This window comes from Poecilia mexicana, unplaced genomic scaffold (assembly GCF_051168715.1).
Source record: "Poecilia mexicana isolate PSO_F unplaced genomic scaffold, ASM5116871v1 scaffold_23, whole genome shotgun sequence".
Classification (NCBI taxonomy): domain Eukaryota; kingdom Metazoa; phylum Chordata; class Actinopteri; order Cyprinodontiformes; family Poeciliidae; genus Poecilia; species Poecilia mexicana.
Genome location: NW_028263392.1, coordinates 7,714,979 through 7,734,983, shown reverse-complemented (window position 1 = coordinate 7,734,983; position 20,005 = coordinate 7,714,979). Strand labels below are relative to the sequence as shown.

General features: G+C 41.1%; 2 protein-coding genes across 11 annotated transcripts in view; one reads left to right on the top strand and one right to left on the bottom strand.

Moving 5' to 3' along the window:
* prickle1b (prickle homolog 1b) overlaps positions 1–11,029 on the top strand; it is a 29,087-nt gene extending 18,058 nt beyond the window's left edge. For 2 of the 3 annotated variants that reach the window (XM_014970565.2, XM_014970558.2), the window contains exons 2-8: positions 2,962–3,162; positions 3,843–3,956; positions 5,490–5,627; positions 7,590–7,793; positions 7,882–8,068; positions 8,347–9,345; positions 9,441–11,029. In XM_014970565.2, the coding sequence (XP_014826051.2) occupies positions 2,974–3,162; positions 3,843–3,956; positions 5,490–5,627; positions 7,590–7,793; positions 7,882–8,068; positions 8,347–9,345; positions 9,441–10,399 (2,790 nt within the window). In that variant the 5' untranslated portion in view covers positions 2,962–2,973 and the 3' untranslated portion in view covers positions 10,400–11,029. Of the gene's footprint in view, positions 1–1,617; positions 3,163–3,842; positions 3,957–5,489; positions 5,628–7,589; positions 7,794–7,881; positions 8,069–8,346; positions 9,346–9,440 lie in introns of those variants that run through there. The other variant, XM_088003373.1, reaches the window with a different exon arrangement.
* A 1,055-nt stretch (positions 11,030–12,084) lies between these two features.
* The window catches only part of pphln1 (periphilin 1), a 67,683-nt gene continuing 59,762 nt past the window's right edge, over positions 12,085–20,005 (bottom strand). For all 8 annotated transcript variants that reach the window (XM_088003374.1, XM_014970638.2, XM_014970645.2 and 5 more), the window contains 2 exons: positions 18,275–18,412; positions 12,085–12,756 (listed from right to left, as the gene is read on the bottom strand). In XM_088003374.1, the coding sequence (XP_087859500.1) occupies positions 12,490–12,756; positions 18,275–18,412 (405 nt within the window). In that variant the 3' untranslated portion in view covers positions 12,085–12,489. The remainder of the gene's footprint in view (positions 12,757–18,274; positions 18,413–20,005) is intronic.

The window sequence follows — 20,005 nt, the reverse complement described above, 5'->3', positions numbered from 1 at the left end:
TGTAGAGGACATCAGGGTTTTTATTTAAATTATTCAAGTGTCTTAAACTTGGGTACTAATCCAGTCCTATTTTTCTTATACGATTTTGGTTGTTTTATATATGCATTTAATTATTAATTTTGGTTTAGAGTGGTAGCTGGTATTTTCCGTTGTAATCAAAGTAATTAAATATAGCTTTTATGACATTTGTTTTTAGAACATAATTGTTCATCTCTGGAAATTTGGCCCATTTTATGTTGGACAAAGCATTGTATAAAGTCATCTGGATAGCATGAAGCTGTAACTGGGTTTCATGCCATTTATTTATCATTTACTTATCACACTTTTATTTCCTACTGTGTCATTATTCCTCAAGTGAACGCTCAAATTAAAAGTCCGATTTGTTCCGCTGTCGGATTATGTAACCGCAATCAAAAATGAATTTGATTATTGGCAGCTTTGCACCAAAGGTGCCAATAATTTTAATAATATTGTAGCAATAATTAATGACAAACTTCTTTTTAACACGTTTTTCATCTAATCTCCTCATTTGTTGATCTTAACTGGTTAAAATAACATGATATAGTACGAGTAAAGAGAAAAGCTTCTGCTTGATAACACTATCTATCTCACCATTACAGATTAGCCACAGAGGAACAAAGCAATGATCAGATTCCTTTTTGTTCGGTGATAAGAGCTGCAGCCTTGCTTTAAACTACGACTCTTATCTGTAAGTCCTACGTTCTGCCGCCTTGTATGCTAATTGGAGGAATGCTTTTTATGCCCCGGGTCTTGTTCCTGGGGTGTTGCTGGAAGCCTGGGGGCAGGGGGGTGATGTTTTACGTAAAGCAGGCCTCCAGAGTTGTTTAGTGCAGGTTATTTTTATGGCTTCAAAAATTTTAATTGTCTTTTTTTTAGAAGAAGAAATCAATTAGCACAAAATGAAGTAAAATATTTATGTCGGTGGAGATTTCTAAAGACGCGATTCATTTACGCTTGCGATTTTGGAAGTGGTACCAGTCGTCGTAATACACATGTGAGAGAAAAACATGCCGAACAAAACTATGTGACGTGAAAATCCTCGAAAAGAACACCCTCACAATTTGAAATGTGTGTGCGTTTGTCCCCGTATGTCTACACGCGGCCCATTTATCCAAAGCGACTCGCAGGTGAGGAATTTTACAAGTGCAATTAGAGGCATTGAAATTTCACACCGATAATTATAGCTCGACATGAATGTCCCTCAAAATTCTGTTCTTATGTAAAGCATTTTAATCTGCATACAGTTTTGAGGTGGGTGTATGAAGTTTCTGTCTTTTTTTTTTTTTTTTTTACCCTAACAGACAACTCTATCTGGTCTTTATTTGCATATGAAAGATGCAGAGTTTGGGTCCTCTCTACATGGAAAAGTGGCTTTTTCGACACCTTTGGCTCTTGTTATCAGGCTGAGGGATCTGGAGAACATAGCTGCTGCGAGATAAGAAAGCTACTCCTGAAGGTGGAGGAGGGGGAGACGGAGTTGGGGGAAAACGTGATGGCCCTCTCCAAGCATTGGCTGGTCCCACCGTTTCTTTTTTTTTGTTTGTTTTTTTTTTCTCCAGCTCATAGAAGAAAAGCCGTTTGCAATGCTCCTGCATGTAGATTCCTGCTGCAGTTTGAGTGCACGTTGTTTTGTAAACTGTTGCGTCTGAATAGTTTCATGGGATTCAGTTGGATTTTGCATGAAACGAACCTGTGCTGTGTTGCATTTCATGTCTGTAGATTTGTTCATATTGTGCGCATCTTAATGGACACTCCGTTTTATGCAAAAGATTTGTCTGATAGTTTCTTTGTCCAAGTTGGGTCTCCAATGGATAAAATGTATAATAGACTGGGAGTGGCATCTTTTCCCCCCCCAGACTTAGGGTGTTATGTACAAGCCAAAAAAAATAAATAAATCTGAAATATCTGAATATATTTTTGGTATTTCACAAGTTGAATTCAGGTTTTATAACTGTCATAGTGTAATATTTAACAGAAATCTCTGTGTGTGGAATTATAAAGGTTCTTTGAGAAGTTGTGTGTACAGTAAAAAAGAAAAGTAAGTTTTGCACTGTTTGCACATAACAGCGAGTCAATATGGTATTCTCCCAGTGGTTATACATTGGTTGTATGTTGTCCGTTATTTCCTTCAGTTAATATTTATTGTGGGAAATATTATATTCCAATTCCTTGAAGACCTAGGTAAATAGAAGTCCCTTTAAAACACCACTTAAAGTCTTGTTTGGTTGTAGAGGGTCTTTGAATTATTAGATTTTTTCGTTTTTATCTATAAGCAATCTGTAGATTAATTTTAACTACATTTTCACTCAAAGATACTCATTTACAATCACTACATTTTATTACTCTGACTCAAGTTAATTCTTGTGGCTTAATTTATATATATATTTTTTTTAGGCTTTCTTTATCATGTTTTGTGATAAACCAACTTCTTAAAACTTTGTAAAACATGTCAATTGTTCCCTTTGTGCTAACTCAACAATCAAAGTAGCTTTCTCATCTAGCCTAATCCAATTATAATCCAAGGATTTTGTGGCCGCGGCCACCCGTCGGCCACCTCTGCACTACGCCCCTGCGAATGTTATTCTTGTGTTTGACATGTGAACTGGCTTGGCGCTAAATTGAGGAGAAACTGTTTTTACTTCACTGTTTGTTCTTTGCTCTTCGAATGTTTTGTTTTCAGCCAGAATGTTAAACCCTCACAACGCTGCCAGGGCAAAGGCACTTATCTCGTTGCGACACGAAAATAAACAATGGCAAATTGACCGATTGCGAGCAATTGAAAAATAATTGCGAGAAAATCCATTATCAGCAATATTCCAGCCAAACGAATGACGAAATGGCAAAATGCAGACATTTGTGTATAATTAGGTAAAAAAAAAAAAAAACATGACGGAAGCAGAGAATCAGAAAAATAAAAAGGGCCACTGTTTGTCTTCACAGCACCTGAGCGCGATGAACCTAGAGCGCAGCGACAGAAGGGAGCGTCCCGCACCCCGAGGGCCAGAGATGGAGGCTCGTTCGGGGGGCAAAGTGGGGAAGGTCATGTCCGTGGGCTTCCAGAGGAGCTCCACCTCAGATGACGACTCCGGCTGTGTGCTCGAGGAGTACGCCTGGGTGCCGCCGGGACTCAGGCCTGAACAGGTAACAGCCTTCCAAAGGGATTTAATTTGACCATTTGGAAAGATGTACATATAATCTTTGTCTTTAAGGGTATGTAAGTCTAATTTTAGTGGAAGGCAACTTGCTGACAAAGCCCGAAAAAAATCAACACATGTAATTGGAGTTTAATTGTGCAAAATTGTGTGCCATAAGCAGGAGGTTTAGTTCGAGTAAGGATATTTTTGCGCCGACATGCCCCGGCACTGAGCGTCTGCTCATCCACGTTCAGCCGTGTTTGCTCAGGATAAAGACATTCGCTTCAACTCAGTCAGAAAATACTTTGCCGTGTTTTCTTTCGCCTCCGAGGACATGCAATCACCTTTTGCTCCGGCTTCCGTTTCTCCCGTCAATGGAAATTAACCGAGGCAAACATTAACATTTACAGTCCCGCGCCGTCTGCTTTTGTGTGAAGAGATTTCACAGTCGGGCGCCTGTGACTGGATATAGATTGACATGTTTGGCCCATGGAGTCACAAAAGAAAGACACACACACACACACCCCCACACACACACACACACACACACACACACACCGATATGCCCGGTTGACAGCCTAAGACTCTCCTCTCTTTAATGCCTTTAAGCAGCCTAAACAAAGGAGTTACCGTAAGGCCTGGAGACGGTTCAGAGCCACTCATGCATGCGTCTCTCTGCTCCTCCAGGTCCAGATGTATTTCGCCTGTCTGCCAGAAGACAAAGTGCCGTACGTGAACAGCCCGGGAGAGAAGCACCGGATCAGACAGCTCCTCTACCAGCTCCCGCCACACGACAACGAGGTACAAAGACGGTTATTCAGTAAAAGAAGCAGAGCAAATGTACCCGTTACGCAAATACTTGGGGAACGATGAAACTAACTTTTCCCATCAGGCTGCTTTCAGTTTTCCACTTACAAAAAAAGCAGACATTGTTGACAGATGGCATTCAGCTACATAGGCAAGTTAATCCCAAATACATAGAATATCACAAAAAAACTTATTTATATTTTGTTTCAGCAAAACTCAGACTTTAAAGAAGATTAAAGAGTGACGCATTTCAACTATTTATTATAAGGATAAGTAGGATAAATAGGATAAGTCACAAAGAGTCGTTGCAATTGAAGATAAAGCAATCTATGCCTAGATTGCTTTATCCAAGCATATTGATGGAAAGTTGAACGGAAGGAAAATGTGCTTCAGGGGTTAAGTAGACTGGCTGGTGAATCAATGAATTAACTGGCTGAAAATAAAAAAAATAAAAAAAATAAATAAATAAATAAAAAAAGAAGAAACCTTATAACAGATGCTTTCTCTCAAACGCTGCAAGATACAAACACGTGACGGTAAAGCAAATCTCTTTTGTTTGCTCCGCTTATGATGTTCAAACCAGCTCCCCTCTTTCTCATTTACAATACTGGAGTTGACATTAGGTGATATGACGGAGGGTTATCACCAGCTGACTAACAAGAGCGGCTGGCAGGGGGACTCTGTTTGTGCACATTTGGAGGTTATAAAAACAACGGGTACACTCGCAGTGTTTGAGCGGTTTTACGGCTTCGGCAGCTTGGGGAGGCGAGGTGATGCTGGAGCGGTGGTGGTTTGGAGGGGGCGTGTGTGTGCGTGTGTGTGTGTGTGTGTGTGTGTGTGTGTGTGTGTGTGTGTGTGTGTGTGCGTGCGTGCGTGCGTGCGTGCGTGCGTGTGTGTTCGGGTGAGAGGAGAAAGAGACAGAGGCAACATCGCTAGCTGTTTACAGATCAACTGAGCCGGTTGTTAGGACAGCCCTGCTCTTTTATCTGAGCCTTCATCCTCCTCTCTAAATACAGAGGAAGGGCTTGTATATTGTTGATGCCATCCTTTCAAAGCAGCCTTGGGCAGAGAATTAGCTTCAATTAAACTCTTTCTACCACCATATTTGGACCTGCTTCACCCAAGCACACAGATGAAAGCAGTGCTATCTGCTGGACTTGGTGCTGATTTAGCTTTCGCTAAGACAGTAATGCATTGTTGTGCAAATAAAAATGCTAAAAATCAACTGAATGTGTTGGTGTACTCTAGATTTTTGCAATAAAATGGCCTACTTAAAGGCAAAACCTAAATCTAGTTGAGAATCTGTGGCTAGGCTTGAAAATAGCTGTTTGAGGAAGCTCCATTTCCAGTTTGACTCAGTTTTAGCAATTTGTCCAAGAGTTAATGCCACTAATGATATTGCACAATGCTGATAGAAACATAAAATAAAAAATGCAACCAAAATAAAATGTAAATAATTGACCATTATTTCTTGTAATGCTTTTTAATTCCTTTTTATTTTTATTTACTTTTTGTCGTTTCCTACAGTTGCGCTACTGCCAGTCGTTAACGGAGGAGGAAAAGAGGGAGCTTCAGATGTTCAGCACCCAAAGAAAGAGGGAGGCGCTGGGCAGAGGGACGCCAAAGATCCTCCCTAGAGCCCTGCAACACACTCGCTGTGAAAACGTATGAATCTCCCACACACACACACTGACATATTACTGTGCGCACATGCGCTGAGGTGAGATAACAGTCACAGAGAAACCACGTGAAGCCGATCCATTATCCTTTTCTGGTCCTGACTGGGCAATATAGTGGTTTAAATCACTGACATAAACTTCCTCATTAGGGCAGGAGAGGAAACAGGGAAATTGGAGGGCTCATGTTTAAATCAAGCGGAGAGGCCAGTTTCCTCATGAGGAGCTCAGCCAATTTCCTGCCAGCCATCTATAACCCAGCATGAGAGACTGCAAATAAGTGGCCAGATTAATTAGTAATTCTTGCACAGAGTCCTAAAATCCCGTTTTTACCCAAACGAGTCACAGTATGAAGCAGGTAATTCCACATTGAGTGCTGTAATTAGAGCATGCGGAGCTGGTTGCGAGGCATCTTGACATTTTGAATGAAGTCGGGTTGAGCTCAGGACAAGAAGCAGTTGCGTTTGCAGACACCGTAAACAGAAACATTAAGTGCTGCTGATCGTATTTCTGGAAAAAAAGAAAAGAAAAAAAAAGAAAAACCGCCTGCCTTCGTTTCTCCAAACGTAAATATTGGTGTTATGCGGCTTCCGATGCGAAGAGTGACTCAACCACATCCTCTTCCAGGCGTCCTGGAGGGAGCAGATGAAGCTAATTTCCCCCACCCCGAACATTCAGATGCAGTCTGTCACCACTCAGACGCAGAAGCTAAAATGGAGGGGGGATGCAAGGTCACACACATGCTCCCCGGGATTCCAACGGACACATACACACACACACACACGTTGGACCGGACATGCGTATCTTTACGGCAGCTCTGCAAACATATGCTATTGTCAACCACAGGGCGTTTAATGACAACACAAACCTCATCGCTTTGCTAGGCTTGGCTTGTAGTGATATGCAACACCACAGTTTTCAAGGCCCCAGTCTGTCCAAAGTGGTCATAATGGCTAACAGCTGGTCATGCTGTCCCATAGCTCCCTATGAATGCCTTATAAATATGCCTAGTTATATAAAGACTGCATGTTCAGGCAGGCTTCAACGATCTCTGTGGAGACATGAGACCTTTTGTCAGAAGGCCAAGGCCGCTTTACAGACCTGAGGTGCTTTCCTACGAGTTACTGACGATTGGACCAGGCAAGAAAAAAAATGGCATAGGTCCCCGAATAATCTTTAGCTTCAGTATCTTCAAGGTACGAGCACATTTACATTTTTGGCGTCTTTGTGAAAACAAAAACTTAGCAGATATACAAGTGTACGTCAATGAAAAGTGAAGTTCTAATATAAGAATGCCACCGAGCTGCAGGTATGACCTTGTACCGCACAGTATATGCACCAAGTACTTCGCCTGGAGTTGCTTTTCTTTGGATAAATCGCTGCCTTCGTATAGAGTGGCATGGAGGCAGACAGGCTACGCCGCTGCTGAGGTGTGAAGGAAGTTGATCTTGCTTTAATATAGGCTCAGCCGCATTGCTGGATCTGGTGTCTAACGCATGGAATGCCGCAGCTGTAGATACATCCGTCTTTGGTGGCTCTTGAAGCGCTCACTTGAGCCACAGTTCACACCTTGTAAATCTCTACAAAAACGTTGGTATGAACGAGGCCTCGCTTCACAATCCTCTCAAGCCTGCTGTTTTTAATTCATTTCACCTTCCACTAAACCTTTCAGGAAGTCATCTTCTTTACCAATAACCTTTCGTCACCTACCCCACTTGTGGAGGGGTATGAGTGACGATGATTGGATTGGTGAAAGAGGGACATTTTTTATTTTTTAATCGCCATACTCTAATTGATAGAATAAAAACTTTAATTACCATTCGTAATTAATCTGTATGTGTTTTACCCTTTTCATTAAATGTACTTTACTTAGATTTTCAAGTTGAAGTAATTATCACCATTAGTGTTGGCAGCTTAATCTCACATATTACCTCCTGTTTGTGTTTGACAGTGTTGTGGCGGCATTAATGGAGGGGAGATGGCCATTTTTGCCTCCAGAGCAGGGCCGGGTCCCTGTTGGCACCCGGCATGCTTTGCATGCTCCATGTGCCAGGAGCTTCTGGTGGACCTCATCTATTTCTACCAAAATGGCAAGATCTTCTGCGGGAGACACCACGCAGAGCTCATGAAACCTCGGTGCTCTTCTTGTGACGAGGTAATTGGCCCAATTATTTGACGCTCGGTTAGCAACTGGTGCATTTTAAGTTGATGCTAACTAACAATGGTTTTGCAAATATACGTAGATCATCTTTGCAGATGAATGCACCGAGGCTGAGGGACGTCACTGGCACATGAAGCACTTTGCCTGTTTTGAGTGCGGGGCGATGCTAGGTGGACAGCGGTACATCATGAAAAATGGACGGCCCTACTGCTGTGGGTGCTTTGAGTCGCTGTATGCAGAGTACTGTGAGGCCTGTGGTGAAAACATTGGTAAGTCATACTTAAAATCTTGAGAAAAAGTTTGTGATAAACATACATCTATGCATAAATTTGAGTGCTAAAACATTAAACCTGTGGCAAGCATTTGTATTCAGCCCAAATGTGAATCTATCAAGTAGCACCTTGAATGCAAATTACTTGTTAAAAATTGAAAATTTACAGCTTTAATATCACAAAATGTGAAACATATCGAAAAATATTCTATATCAATCAGTCAGACGCATGAAAACGAGATTACGGTAGCATGATTCTTACTTTCATTTCTCTAGGTGTTGACCATGCCCAGATGACCTACGAAGGCGTTCACTGGCACGCCACAGACCAGTGCTTCTGTTGTGCCCAGTGCAAGACGTCTTTGCTGGGTTGTCCCTTCTTACCCAAGCAGGGGCGCATCTATTGCTCAAAGGCCTGCAGCCAGGGGGAAGATGTACATGCCTCAGACTCATCGGATTCCGCTTTCCAGTCAGCCCGCTCTCGCGAATCCCGACGGAGCGTCCGCATGGGGAAAAGCAGCAGGCCCGCTGAACAGTGGCGACAGTCACAGCTGTTTAGCCCTCCCACTACAGTCACCTCTTATGAGCACAGGTTTGGGGAGGGTGAAGGGGACAGAGACGGCGATGGTGACATCGATATAGTGGGGAGTAAGTTAACCCGTCTCGGTCTGGAGGAGGAGAGGTTCTGGAGGGAGCGGGAGGAACAGGATGCTGGTGGAGAGGAGGATCCAGAGGAGTGGGCTCAGCATGAGGACTATATGACTCAGCTCCTGCTAAAGTTTGGTGACCGTGGTATGCTGCACCAGCATCAGCCACCGTCCCTAAAATCACAGAGCCCCAACGGTGACTCAACGCAGCTAATAAGTGCGTCAGATCCCTGGCTGAAGTCCGATTCAAAATCTGTGGGTTTTAACCCCTCGTCCCCTGCCCCCAACAGTCCCACCCAGAGCCAGACTTCTGACCAGTCTCGAGCCAACAGCCTCAGTCCAGGCTTGATGGACAAGCAGCATCTACCCGAAATGTACTGGGCCCAGTCACAGGACGGCCTCGGAGACTCGGCATATGGAAGCCATCCAGGTCCTGCCAGTGCAAGAAAGATCCAAGAGCTAGAGTATGACCAAGATCAGGAGCAGTCTGGAGTAGGAAAGCAGGCTTTTTGGACAGACACAAGGGAGTGGTATGAGGACTCCCTGGAGTGTATTGCTGACGAGCTAAGGAAGGCTGAGAAGGGTGTTGGAGACTCCATGGATTCCCTTGCTTTGTCAAACATCACTGGTATGCATGTTGCTTAATGTCTTAAATCGGTTCTTCTTACTTTTGATCTCAAAAATATATTCTAACAAATATTCCTTCTTCACTCTTTTTTTTAGGTGCATCAGTGGATGGGGATGCACCCACAGTCTACAACCTTCATGGCATCCAGGATTCTTCCATGACTGTCGAGTGCGAGAAAATGAGCAACATGGGAACATTTAATTCATCCCACATACACCCCAGCGCAAACTCCCTTAGTCTTAACATGGAAAAGAGAGTTGAGGAGGCAGAGAATGGGATAGGGCTTGGAATGAGGGTTGGTGCTCCCACAGGACTTCACGTAACATCTCCACATTCAGAGGGCCTACCCGGATCCTTTGTTCAAGCTCCGGCGCTACGGAGGAGCAAGTCGCAATCCAGGCCTCCTCAAATGGTCAAGTTCTCAGAGGACACAGTGGACAATGGATATAATGATGGATTTGAGGTTAGTGTTATGAAACATCCCATGAGCGAGAAGCCACAAAGGAGAGCGTACTGTCCAGATGAACCTGGCAGAGCAAGAAGCCACTCGACAAGCCACCACAGCAGAAGCAGGCCCCAACACCACCGACAGGGCCGGCGTCACAAGAGCCGCAAAACTCGCTCGGACAACGCCCTTCACATGGTACCCGTAGAGAGAGCGCAGAGGCTGTTTGAACCTCAGCAGCAGGGTATAGTGAGTCCACCATACGGTGCGATGCGTCTTCAGAACCCTGCACACATGCTGCCGCTGGCCTACTCCCAAACTCGATCTGACTATATGCTCCGTAGCTCCAACCAGAATGACCCACGGTTTGAACATTTCATGGGTCTCCACAGAGACGAGGACGACTGGTGCTCAACTTGCTCCTCGTCGTCATCAGACTCTGAGGAAGAGGGGTATTTTCTTGGCCAACCAATCCCACAACCTCGAACGGTTGGGCGCTACTATGCAGAAGACTATCCAACAAGGGTGACTGCGCTCACGGCCCTCAGCCACGGGTCACAGACTGGTTGCAGAAAGGGCCATAGCTCCAAAAACTGCATCATTTCTTAGCGAACCATGCCATGAATCTTACGAAGTGCACTACACAAAGCAATAAGGTGAAGATTTTTCAGTTAGGTCTGTCATATTCTGTAAAGAGGCCATTACTGAGCTGTTTAGACACTTCTTACGTGTATGCAAAGCTGGTTAAAATGTTCAAACAGTGAGAGGATTTGAATACCAGTGGAAGTTTGGAATTTCACCAAAAGAGGATTTTATGTTCAGTTAATAGTTTTGCAATGGTAAATATGGTATACGGTAAAAACTCCCCCTCCCCCACCCCCAAGAGGTTAACAGTGCAAGTAGAGCCAAGAAACTAACCAAATAACTATTTAATGTTTACTAAGGCAACATAAAAATGTAAATAATAAGTTAAAGTTTCAGTTCTAGTATTTTATACTCATTTAAAAGTGTAAAACTTGTTTTTGCTTGAGTGAGAAGAAACACCAAGTTGTCCTCAGAAAAAGGCCACATTATTCCTGTTTGATGTTTGCAACACCTTCCACATTATGTAATCACAAACCATGTATAGAACTGGCAGCGACACACCTGTACTTGCACCTGACCACCAGCATTGCTCTAAGATAACCAACGTACGCTCTGTGATGTAAAGGTGCTTGCAATAAATATTTTTTTCTCCAATCGTTTGAGAATGCTCTGCTTGAATTGGGTTATACAATTTGAAACGTATAATGGGCTTTTCTTCTATTTTTGACTTCAAGTAGACAAACTTTCTAAATACTAAGAAAAGAGGGGGAAATATGCATATATGAAAGTAATGAAAGCTAGGTAGTCTTGACCTTCAAAAGTCAGCAAATGGCTACAATACAGAAAGTTACTCAAATATGTCTATAGACAGAGAAGTAAAAAAATAAAAAAAAACTGACAAGGTTTTACCAGGTTGCCATTTTTCCCTAATATTTGCACTTGATCCCGCAAGATAAAATTACTTAAAAATTCAGAAAACTTTATATATATATGAAACACTTACTATAGATTTTTCTAAATTAAAAGGACAACCAAGTTATTTCCAGTTTTAAAGTAACTTCTGCAAAAAGACAACCAATACCTTCACTTCAGTGGAGTGTTTCCTAGTTATGGAATTTGGCAACAAGAAAAAAAAAGTTTATTCTAGAACCTTCGCCTGCAAAAATTTTCTATTCATATTTTTTTTAAAGATCCTTTTCTATTTTGAAAAGTTTGCAAATGTCTCCATGTCGCTTCAAAATGGGGAGACATCCTTGGCTTTCTATTCTGCAAACATGATACATAATTTGCTTAGAAAGTCCTTAAAATGTGTGAAAAAAAAAAACAGAACTGGGCAAGACATTCAAGTAATGTGTAATCTTCATTACTCTGGGAATGCACATGAGCTGCATGAGGAATTTTACAATATAACTTCTTTAGCCCAATTACTTTAAGTCGGCCCATCTAGAAACTTTCAATTAGTAATCAATAACTTCTGGTTTCCCTGAGGTATGAATCTGAAAGGGCGTTTTCCTTTTTAGCCACTTTTCAAAATGGGAAAGAACATTACATCTTTTCAAGTCAGAAGGATGAATGTCTCGCAATCCTTAGTATATTTTGGGAATTTCTAAAAATGGTCAAGTTTTTCGCTTTTTGTTTTTTTCAGAAATGTCGGATTGAGAAAGGCAATTTCAAATATTTTAACAGCACAAATTTTTACGACGACTTGATTTCTGTCTATTGCAGCACCAAGTGATACATATTTATTCAAGTTACACGTCAGAAAACAAAACTTACAAAATGTGAGATTCATGCTTCAAAACTGAATGCCATACTAAACATCATAAGAGCCACAGAGACTTGTAGTTTTTAAATATTATTTAAACAAAAAAAATCAAAACAAAAAAAACTGTAATGTTTTTACATTTTTCATAGAAAACCTGAAGGTAAAAATAGTCCATTCAAAAATAACACTGTTCGCTCCTGCGATGAGTTCCTCAGGTTGCTGTGACCTGCAGTATGTTCAAGTCCAGCAATCCTAAATCTGAGCTGTTAATCCAAAAAAAAAAAGAAATTATAAAATAAAACAGAAATCATCAGTCCCATTAAATCGGAGCGGACGTAGACGAAGCGTGTCAGAAAGACGACGAGCTGTGGTTCACTCCGGTCTTTAAGAGTTTCTGGGACATGGCAGGAGTGACAGAGTCACAGACGGAGGGCTCTGGAAGCCGGACGTCCTCATCCAGCTCTTTGATGAAATGCTTGAGGTCCTCTAGGCAGCGCTCGCGTATCTCCCCGAGGTTCTCCCTGAGCGGGACTTGCAGCTGCTTCTCCAAGCTGGGATCCTTCGCCACCAGCATTTTGACCACCATTCCGAACGTCTCGCAATCCTGTCTGTAGACCTAAAGGACAGGGGAGATTGATTGCTTTCTTTTGGCTATAATAAAAACGGAGAAGTTTTCATATATTTTCATATATTAAGCCTCTAATTTGGGGGTGAGGAACCGCCTCCGTCCTTCTCTACCCGTCATCTGGATGCAAACACTTCACAGCGTTACACTCGAGCTTACTCCTCTGGTGTGAACACGTGCAAAGTGGTGTCAGGACATAAAAGACTTAATTCTTCTCTTGTACTTAATGAGCCCACTTGAAACAAGCTGAGAAACAGTAAAAAAAAAAAAAAAATTAATTGGTGTTTGCAGGCGTTAAATGAGCAAAGGACATTTCTGCGCTTCAAAATCCTCCACAGTGAAGTGAGTCTATTATTTCTACACGTGTTTGAGTGGTAAAACATAAACGTTGCCTTGGAAAAGCATCAATCCGTTTACCACTTTTCACATTTGAACAAACTACAACCACAAACTATTTTTGAGGGATTGTAGCAAACGGTCTGTGTGCAATTTAATCTCAGTATAAATTTAGCAGCTGTGTGAAGGTTTTATTAAAAAGGAAGTGTGAAATACGATGTCTTTCTGTAGCAGGAAGATGTCCCGGGTCGATGGTAAACTGGAGGACAATCCCGAAAGCAAAAAGTTTTTAAGATGCTGCAGAAGACTTTAGACTGTGGCTGAGATTTAACAGCCAGCTGGATTGGTCAAGACACACAGCCAGAGCAACAAAGGAATTACTCAGATTAAAAAAAAAAAAAAGAATGGCCCAGTCAAAGACCGGATCAAATCAATACTTTTGCACACTCGGTTTCCAGATTTATTTATTTTTTTGCATTTTATTTTTAAGTCATTTTGGGGAACAATGTTAAAAGCTGATTTAATATTAGTTAAGTCTTATTGTCTATAGGTTCAAACAACCAAACAAACACAATGGTAAGAGTTCTAATTTTCAGAGTGTATTATAGGACTATCTTTATTAGAAAACTTCTGAACTTGTCAATTCAAGAATGGACTATTCTAGACTGAAATCCAATATTTTAAAAATAGTTTGTGAACTTATTTTTTATTGTAAACTCCTAGCAATTAGCAGGCTTTGTTAGAGTTCTTTGTTGGCATTTTAGAGCAGATTCAAGAACTGTAGGGTCTGAATTTAAAGTTGTCTAGAGGTCAAAAAGGTCCTTACCTAACAGATCCACACCTATAAAGTAGCAAAAGCTATACGGTTTAAAACTGCACAGAAAATATAAGAATCTGTGGAAAGATGGGCAAAAAAATCCTCCCAAAAAAACAAAGAAAAAGGCACATCTAAAATGCACTCCATCCAATCTGACTAACACATTCCAGAAGAAACATTGGCTACAACTGGCAAAATGTGAAAAACACAGAACAGGGTATGAATATATAATGCAATTTTCCAAGATATAAGCGTTCGCGCATGCCAACAGGTTATCCAGGTTAAATAACTGCATTTATGGGCCAAAGAAACCGACACCATTTCACAACGTGACAGATTTAATTAGATAGTCAGTCCCACCTACCCCCGAGTTTTCTTTTTCTTGAGTCAGAACAAAATTAATTCACAGACACTGATGATGTTACACAAGTAAATGAGCTAGAGGGCTGATTCACAAATACAGTTCAAGTAAAAATGCATAAATACAAGCATGTGCCCATCAGGCTGTGTGTTGTAAATTAGGCCAAGCAAGACAGACGTTCAGTCTTCTTTCAGTGGCTTCTGCACTGCAGGGCGGTCTGACTCACCGACTTATTTATAGATTTTCACATGGTTCCTAGAACACAACGCAAGCTCACAGGAGAAGAGACTTCCAGAACAAAGATCAGCTGCTGTCAAACAGAGTTCATCTATTTGTAACTACAAAATAGCCTTTAAAAAGTAAAACATGTCACCCACAATCACAATACAGAACCAAGTGTCTGTAATATATTCTATGATGAGTGGAACGTTAGCAAGAGTTGGGCAAAACCTGAAAGCTCATAGGTCAATATTTATGCCCCATTAGTACAAAAAAAGTGATAATCTGCAAAATAATAAAATAATAATAAAAAAAGGTGTGTTATAGGCCTTCATATGCAAATGTTTATTAAAAGAAACTCATTATGGGCACAAATTAAATAAAATGTTGTTTCTCCGTTAGCATGCTGCAGGGAAACCACAAAGTTTTTGGTAGCCATTAGCGAGCTTTTAGCATATCTCTGTTTTTATTTGTGGAAGGAACCAAAGAATAGTAACTAAACTTTTTGCTGGTTGAGGTCAGGGCTTTGGCTAGACCATTTTATATATTAAGACAAAATCCCCCCCAAAAAATTCCAAATGTTTCAGGTTAGTATTAAGCTGTTTGCTTAAGTCCCAACCTTCTACAAATACTTACAGAAGGAGAGGACAAAAAGTGGTGTTGGGTTTTAAATGATTTACTTTCACAATAGGAAGAAACAGTCACATCAATCACTTCAGAGGAAACGTACGCTGGTCATCAGGATACAGTTTCCAAACCAGATGGTGACACAAATCAAACACACCCTGTCCTTTAAACCGGATGTGTTCCACACACACCTTGTGTGTATAACATGAGTTGGGATGTTATTCACACAACGTCTGACGGTCTCGCTCAGCAGCTAACTATTTATACTATTCTCTCAGGATGCGTCCAATCAGTGTGCGGACAGCGGCTTCTATGAATACAGGAAGAAGCCGTTCCTACAAAACAATGTCCCGCTTCCTAAAATCCATCCGGTTATCCAATCAGGAAAAAAAATAAAGAAAGAAGTAGTTCTCGACAGAATGAGAGTTTCTTTCTTAAGAGATCTTGTGTGTTTACACTCGTCAAGTCGTCTAAAAATCAGACAAAATTAATGTGAAATTTATCCATATTTAATGTGAAAGTTTTAGTAAAATTAGAATTAAAAAAAAACTAAGCGGGGAAATGTATTTTTAAACAGTTGTAAGAAAAATCTGCATAATTGGATTGTATTAAAATTAATTCTAACATCAAGCAAGGTTTTCTATTGCTACCGGATACATACACAGTATTAAAAAAAAAAATTACCTCATATCTAAATTTACAACATCTATCAGTTTAACATTATCATAAGTGTAACTATTACAATTGGTAACGTTGGCTTTATGCTCTCTGTAGGGCACTTTATACATATATAAGGTTCTTATCTTTACAGCACGGCTTTACTGACACTGTAGAGGCATAAACTCATCTGTCATTGTTTTTGGCAGCCTTGCAGAGAAGAACCAGATGCTTAGAATGCCAGTAGTTCAATAAATCTTTATGATTCTGCTGACCACAGGTTCAGCAAATATCAGTAAAATCCTAACAGTGATAAGATATTCAGATTCATTATAAATTAAGAGTCTGAACTCAAGAAGAAATGTGAAAGTGAGATCAGAAGATCTACAAACCAAAGTATTTATAGATGTGCGCAGTCGTGCAACAAAATCATTGGAGTCGTTTTTAGATTTATATGACAACAAACATGATATTTTGAAGGCGGGCATAAACTCTCTCAGTTGTGTGTTTGTATCTCCCCTTCGCCAAAGAATGTAGATCAAGACGGACTGAAAAACAGGACTACCATCCCCGTCCAGCTCTGCAATCTTTTTGAACAAAAACAGACAAAGCGCTCAACTGTTCTTCTGTGGCCAAATCTATTTATACTCCTAACCCAACGATATAAAACTGCCTTTGTTCCGCAGCCTGGGCAGTGAGGAGTAAAACTAACTCTTTTATAGCCTGCATGCCTTGTCACTCACTTCCAACCACTTTGGCCGAGTTTCAGATCAAGCTAGCTTCAAGATTGAGGCGGCCCGTTAAGGTTTCAAAGTCAGATGGTCGCCGAGTGTTTTTAGGAGCTGCTTTGTGTTTGTGTCTGTGAGGGCACTAAATCAAAACGGAGAGCAGAAAACCAAACACGTGGCCCATACTCGTCATGTGAGGAGGGATACTGCTTTGACTTTGGCGTGAAAAAGTGAGGATAACTGTGTCATTACGGCGTAAAATAAACCAAGTGAGCTTACCTGAGTGGTGTTAAAGGGATGATGGGAAATTAAGGCCAGCGAACCTGACGAGCGCTCTCAGACGTTTTATAGCTGCTGGTGCAAAGTCGGTGTGAAAGCAGCTTTTAGGTTTTAGTTGGTGTACAGAAGCGCCAACTGTTCAAAAATTAATTCACTAACTAAGAGGAAAAGGAAGAAAGCAGTAGAGACATATACTCTACTGAGAAATGTTGATTAAATTACTTTTGTCTGGCAGGATTATGTCCCAACAGTCTGGTCTCTTATGAAAAACCAAATGACAAACAACCTTCAAAATCTGGAAATCATAAAAGCTTCAGAGAGCAACGACAGACCAGAAAGCTGAAGTCGTAGAAGCGAAAAAAACAAAAAACAAAAAAAAACCCTCAATATTTATTTTGTTCCCCCCATCCCTGACTGTTATTTGACAAAGAGCTCTGATAACATAAAGCAGGACAGATTCTGAAACAAAATGTTGCATTAAAATGAAAAATCTGACCTACAGAGTCAGCCACATGTATCAGTATAGAAATATTTTATTAAGCTAGAATAATGACACATTGAAAAGTGTCAAAGAACTCTATGCTTTGGGTTAATTCCCCCCCCACAAAAAATCTTTCAATGCGAGATTATGTTGCTTACCAGGGAGAGGAGGCAATTAAAGTGGCCTGTAGTGGGAGTTAGAATGAGACCACAAGGACTAAACAGTTGGGCTGTAAAAGCAGGAGGGAAGCCGCGGCGTCAGCAGTAGCACTGCAACAAAGCTGCAGGCTCGATGGTGCAGCTCGACGTGAGAGAGTGAAATGTGTCCTCCAGGGCAGAGGTAGCTCAGGATTTAATGGTTTCGAGTAAACCAACGGTAGCGTTCACTGGTCCGGGAACGGCCTTCATTAGACAAGTGTGCAGGTCTGGAACCTTTAGCCTGGGGTGCTGCAAGCTCTGTTAAACGCAAATCCTTCGCATTTATTGTGCGTATACAGATAGTCCCAAACTTTGCTCAGTGGCGAGCTTCGTTCAGTTGCACCCAGGTCAGAACCGTTACTAGAGCTACATGTAATAACGTGACACTTTTATAAGAAGCAAAAGAAAAAAAAAAAAAAAACAAACTCTGAGCTTCAGAACATTATAGGAGCGTTTGCAGCAAAACCAAATCACAGACTCTCAAAGTGTAATCTTGAGTTTGTACACAGTATTAGCAGAATACATGAGCTTCATTAGCAGTGTTATTAGTTTTTTTTTTTTAGTTTATCTTAAGCAGCATTATTTTCATTTGCAAATCAGATCGAAATAATGTAAGGTTGGCTCAAAAGACGTCCTGAAAAGACTGTTCATTAACCTTATCGGTGCAATGTAAATGCTTCTGTCTCAGCACCTTTCAAGTGCAGCACAATTTAATTTTAGTTACATTTTAGTTTAATTTTAGTTAAACTGGGATATTGAAAAATGCCAGATCACTGGTTCTAAGTAGATTCATTGAAATAGAAGTACCTTTTCTATCTCCTTGGCTTTGGCTGCGATGGCCATGGTTCGCCTCTCTTCTAGATTCTCTGTAGACTTTTTGCTGTCTTCAGTAACCGGAGTCACGATTGGTTCCTCCTTTTCTGCCTCTGGTGGATTACTTTCCTCCTGTAGGGAGACGAGAAGAGAGCTGTATGTGAATCGTGGCTCTTAAGGGAAGCTAAGAAACTGAAAAGCAGATTAAAAATGACTGTGGACCGAAGGAAGACTTGGAAAACACTTGAAATCGCATGACCAAACACTAAGGATGTGTAGGAATGTGGGTCAGTAACCTGAAGCCCAGCTTCAGTGGATCACCATGATCTGACCTACTGTTACTTCTTTTATAGGAAGCCAAAGTCGGTGAAGCATCGTAAAAAGGTCAAACTTAGCTCAACAGCAGCTTTTCCAACATGAAAAGTCAGAGTCGCTTTTGGCAAATGAGTAAGCTCAACTTTGAACTACAACTACAAAAGAAAAGCAGAAAGGAACATCAGGATTCCCGTTGACGTTTTCATTAAGTATTTCTTAATACGGTTTCTACTCATTGGCTTGTCTGGTTTTGGACAGAAACTTCCGAAATCAGGAAGCATCGCAACAAAATTAAGCCTTCTAACGAGCAGACTGGAAGTTGTGCGTAAACAGGGACGCATTCCTGCTCATTTCCTGATTCTACGAGAGTTTGACGGCCAGGGAGCAGAACCGCCCAACCAGGACTAAAGTTCGCTCATTCATCCGGGGGAAACGGGCCACGGACCAAGTCATCTTTCATTCCTAGAAGTCCGAGTAAAGACATTTCAAGCGATGGAGCATCACGTCCGGCTGCGGTCTAAAAATGAAAAGCACAACTCATAAGGAATCATCCAATTATTCCTTCCTATTCAGTGCCGAGCGTAGCTCCAGGGAGAAGTCCTGCGTACACTCTTGTGCACGTATGAAAGATCACATTTGTCAGGCTTCGGCCTCCTTTGCTCGAGTTAATAATGAAGCAAGCATAACTTTCAGAGCCTTATTTGAAGTGGCTGGAAAAAAGGCTCAACTAGGTTTGCTCTCAAGCCAAAGCTTCCCCCCCCCCCACATATGGGGAATAATGTGAATGTGGTCATTTTTAGAGTATATGCAACAACAACAACAAAAAAACACACAGAACAGCAAAAAGACATTTTCATTCCAAGATATTTTTAGCTAATTTTTCTAGACAAACATAAATGCCCGCATGGTCTAAAATTAAATTAGGATTTATGTTTCCAATGTTCTAACAGTTTGCATTCGTCGGAGCTATATTGTTGCCATTGCCAGGGATTTTCCAAACATGAGACCCTCCAAGCACTAGTACTGACTGAGAAAGTAGTGCTTTACAATAAGTCGACATGGTAGAAATTATTGCTACAATGCAGAAGCTATTACTTCATATGTCAAAAATTAAACAAGAATACAATAAGTCGCAAATGGAAACAAACTTTCCCCCAATTTTAACCAAACTTCCTTCAGCTTTATAGTTTTATGTGAAAGATCAACGTGTAGCAGTTGTGAAGTGAAAACATATAAACTTAAAAAAAAAAAAAAAAAGTGGCATTTCCTTTTCAGCCCCCTTTACTCAAATACCCTAAAATCAAATCCAGCGCAACCTACTCAGCACTGCTTTTTCGAAGTCCTGTTAATTTAATCTCAGTAGAAATAGAGCCGTTCTGTGGAGGCCTCAGAGGCTTTTCAGAAGACATT